Consider the following 4,238-nt stretch of genomic DNA (forward strand, 5'->3'; position numbering starts at 1 on the left):
AGGATCTTCTGAGATCAAAGCCTGTGATGATAACATCTCCTCCTGGGAGGCAACTATTACGAATTTGCTGTCTCAGGTCGATGATCTAAGGCAGAAAATTGTAACAGAGCAGGCCAAACGCAAAGAACTCCAGGAGAAGGCCGCTAACTCGATTCAGAAACTGGTTGCTGAAAAAGGGAGGGAAGGCCTGAAGGCCTTTAGCGCATCTCAAGCTGTAGCAGATGAGGCAAGGGTTATGGAGAGTGCTGACCAGGTCTTAACTAAAGAGATGACCACCTTGAAAAAGCTGTATGAGGATTTGGTCATGACTTAGTAGAACTTATGATTTCTTTATTTCGAATTCTGTATTTCGATTCTACTTTTCGATGTAATATTGACACATGCCCTTTCGTGGCAATTTACTGTTATCGCCATTTTTATGTTTCCCGTATTTCTCTTATTCTATGCTTATTTTAACTTCGAGCAGTGTTGGTTTATATTTTTTCAAATACTTACCATTTATGCTCAAAGTACGTTTCTGAGGGGTTAGCTCTTCTAACTCATAAGCACCATTCGAATAGATCTGAATTATTTTAAACGGTCCTTCCCAATTTGGGGACCATTTGCCCAAGGCTCGATCCTTACTATCTATGGGCAGGATAACCTTCCAAACTAAATCTCCAACATTAAAAGCTTTTGACTTCACTTTCTTATTATAAGCTTTAGCAACTCTTTCTTTTTGTTTAGTCAAAACTTCTAATGCTCTTAATCTCTCCTCATCTAAATCAACTAACTCATCTGACATCATTTTCCAATAATGGTCGATTGGAATGTCCATTTGTTTTTGTACCCTGGCTGATTGCAAATGTATTTCGACCGGAAGTACAGCATCATGCCCATAAGTCAGTCGAAATGGGGTAGTATTAGTTGATTCCTTAGGAGAATTTCTACATGCCCATAGAACTTGATCTAACGTTTTATTCCAATTTCTTGGCTTTAGGGCAATGTGTTTTTTAATCAAGTTAATTACAATCTTATTGGCTGCTTCGACCTGACCATTTGCTTGCGCGTAATATGGTGTTGAGGTTAATAATCGAAAGCCAGTTTTTTGGGCAAATTCTTGCATTTTTCGTCCAGTAAAAACTGAACCTTGATCAGTGGTAATTGTTTCAGGAATACCATACCTATAAATAATATGATTTTGAATGAAACTAATTACTGCTTCCTGATCAACATTTGGCAAAGGAACTGCTTCGATCCATTTTGTAAAGTAATCGATACCAACTATAATATAACGCTGGTTCTTAGAAGAAGCGGGCTTGATTTCACCAATTAAGTCCAAAGCCCATCCTCTGAAAGGCCAAGGTTTGATTATGGAGTGTAACTCACTAGCAGGTACATGCTATATCCCTGCATGCTTTTGGCATTCCTGACAGCCTTTAGCAAATTCTATGCAGTCTTTTAACATCGAAGGCCAATACAAACCTTGTCGAAATAAAAGCCATTTCATTTTATGGCCTGCTTGATGCGATCCACAGGCCCCACTGTGAACATGGGAAACTGCCAAGTATGCTTCCGATTCACTTAGACATTTTAGCAACACTCCTTCTGCAGTCTTTTTAAACAAATCATTTCCCACAATCACGTAATTTAAAGCCCTATATTTGATCTTTCGAGCCACATTACCTATTGGATTTTCCAAATATTCAACAATGGACTTTCTCCAATCATTATCTAACATATTGTCAATGGCCAAAATTTGAATTCTTTCCTGGAGATCATCCATGCTTTCATCTTCATTATTTTGTGGTATACTTGCCCCCACAAGTTTTGGCATTGGCAATTTAGTGCTTAATGGCTCTGGTAACACCAGTTTATCTTTTATTTCGATCAACTGAGTTAACTTTTCCTTCGACATTTTATACCCTGAAGCTATTTGGGCTAAATCATTTGCTTCTTGGTTTTCTTGTCGAGGTATATGCTCAATGTTAATGTAATCGAAATGATTCAGAAGAGAACTCGCCATAACAAAATATTTTGCTAAGTGTTCATTAACACATTTGTATTCTTGTGTTAATTGCTTCAACACTAATTCTGAATCACCCCTTATGTTAACATTTCTTGCCCCCAGGTTAATTAAAATTTCAAGGCCTGTAATTAGAGCCTCATACTCAGCCTCATTATTAGAACAAAGCCCTTTGATTTTATATTTGAATTTAGTTGGAACTTTATTGGGGGATATTATTAAAACTCCAATTCCAGTTCCATGTTTGTGTTTCGAACCATCGAAATACAAAATCCAAGGCTCTGTATCGACATAGTCTTGCGACATTTCGATCACTGAGTGATCTACAATAAAATCTGCCACAATTTGACCCTTAACAGATTTCAAAGGCTTGTAAGTTAAAGAATATTCTGTTAATGCTAAAGCCCATTTTCCAATTCTACTGTGTAGAATAGGTTTTGACAACATGTGCTTAATAATATCATAATGAGAATATACATAAACATCAACAGGCTTTATATATTGCTTAAGTTTTGCACAAGAGAAATACAAACAAAGACAAAGTTTTTCTATGGCAGTATATCTAGTTTCTGCATTATTTAGTACACGACTAAGATAATAAATTGCATGCTCTATGCCATCATCATCTTCCTGAGCCAACATGCTACCAATGGTCTTGTCAGATGCAGCAATATACAACTTCATCGTCTTGTTTCGACTAGGAGGCATTAACACAGGAGGCTTGATCAGATATTCTTTAATTTCATCGAAAGCCTTTTGATGCTCTTCATTCCATTCGAATGGTTCATCTTTCTTGAGTCGAAGTAATGGCGAAAAAATTTGAGCTTTGCCACTTAGATTCGAAATGAATCGCCTCAAGAAGTTAATTTTTCCTAGCAAAGACTGAAGCTGTTTTTTGGTCGAAGGAGGCTTCGTCTCAAGAATAGCCTTTGTCTTATTTTGATTTATCTCAATGCCTTTTTTATGCACCACAAAACCAAGGAAATCTCCTGCACGCACACAAAAAGCACACTTTAATGGATTCATTTTTAATCCATGTTTCCTCATTCGTTCGAAAGATTGCCTAAGATAATCCAAATGGCTATCTTCTGAGGAGGATTTGATGATTATATCATCAATATAAATTTGCATAAATGTGTCAATAAAATCATGAAACATGGAATTCATGGCCCTTTGATAAGTGGCCCCAGCATTTTTCAACCCAAAGGGCATAACCACCCATTCATAAGTGCCTAAAGCACCAGGGCATCGAAATGCTGTTTTCGACACATCACTTTCAGCAATAAATATTTGGTTATAACCAGAATAACCATCTAACATGCTTAAAAATTCGAAGCCAGCTGCCGAATCTACCAACATTTCCGCTACTGGCATAGCATATTCATCTTTAGGTGTAGCATTATTTAAATCCCTAAAATCTATGCATACTCTAAGAGTTCCATTCTTTTTAATGACAGGGACTATATTTGCTAACCATTCGACATACCTGGCAGATCTGATGAATTTACACCTCAGCAGCCTTTCGATCTCTTCCTTAATTTTGGACATGATTTCTGGTGCGAATCTTCTTGGTAGTTGTTTTACTGGTCTTTTTCCCTCCTTAATCGGTAATTTCATTTCGACCATTTCTCTGCTTAACCCAGGCATTTCGTGGTAATCCCAAGCAAAACAGTCTTTAAATTCTCTAAGAAGAGGCACCAGCTTTTCTTTTAGACTTGAGGTGATATTGGCACTGATATAGGTTGGCCTTTTTATCGAGCCATTTCCAATGTCGATCTCCTCCAAAGGATCTTGAGCCTGCATCTTTGGCACCTCACTTATGGGATTTTTCTCAAAACCCAGCGGCTCATCGTCATAAATGCAATCCAGTCTTCGATCCTTTGTTTCTTTGTTTTCATGATCTTCGATCTTGGCTTCAACTGCCATATTTTGTTGAGATTCAGCCTCAAAGGCCGTATTTAGTCTATTTTCGGCCATATAAGCCGTAATTCTGGCCCATGCAGTGGCCTTAGTCATATTAATCTTCATATATATTCCACCCAGTCGGTGGAATGACTCCATCTTCAGAGGGAACAGCATCAATTTCCTCCCTCTCCCATATAAACCCATAGGTAGGATGGAGTTTGATAGAGTGGATAACATTGTCACTTGATTCGAAAACAGCCTCCTTGTCACCACAAGGTGCTATGTTAGCCAACTTTTTGTCAAAGGTTTGTGCAGTAACATTATCAAC

The 4,238-nt window shown here is 37.8% G+C and overlaps 1 protein-coding gene across 1 annotated transcript; it reads right to left on the bottom strand.

Moving 5' to 3' along the window:
- Positions 1 to 1,381: 1,381 nt before the first annotated feature.
- LOC114378935 lies at positions 1,382 to 4,021 on the bottom strand. The gene is made up of 3 exons (XM_028337519.1): positions 3,247 to 4,021; positions 2,263 to 2,994; positions 1,382 to 2,130 (listed from the first exon to the last, which is right to left on the bottom strand). The coding sequence occupies exons 1-3, from the start codon at positions 4,019 to 4,021 to the stop codon at positions 1,382 to 1,384; spliced, it is 2,256 nt and encodes a 751-aa protein (XP_028193320.1).
- Between the last annotated feature and the right edge of the window lie 217 nt (positions 4,022 to 4,238).

The sequence above is a fragment of the Glycine soja genome, chromosome 12 (genome assembly GCF_004193775.1).
Source record: "Glycine soja cultivar W05 chromosome 12, ASM419377v2, whole genome shotgun sequence".
Classification (NCBI taxonomy): Eukaryota; Viridiplantae; Streptophyta; class Magnoliopsida; order Fabales; family Fabaceae; genus Glycine; species Glycine soja.

Coding starts and splice junctions, on each gene's coding strand:
- LOC114378935 (XM_028337519.1), bottom strand. CDS start 4,021: ATGACTAAGGCCACTGCATGGGCCAGAATTACGGCTTATATGGCCGAA. Junction 2,995..3,246: donor AACAGCATTTCGATGCCCTG/GTGCTTTAGGCA, acceptor GTGTGCGTGCAG/GAGATTTCCTTGGTTTTGTG. Junction 2,131..2,262: donor TTGGATTTTGTATTTCGATG/GTTCGAAACACA, acceptor CTCTAATTACAG/GCCTTGAAATTTTAATTAAC.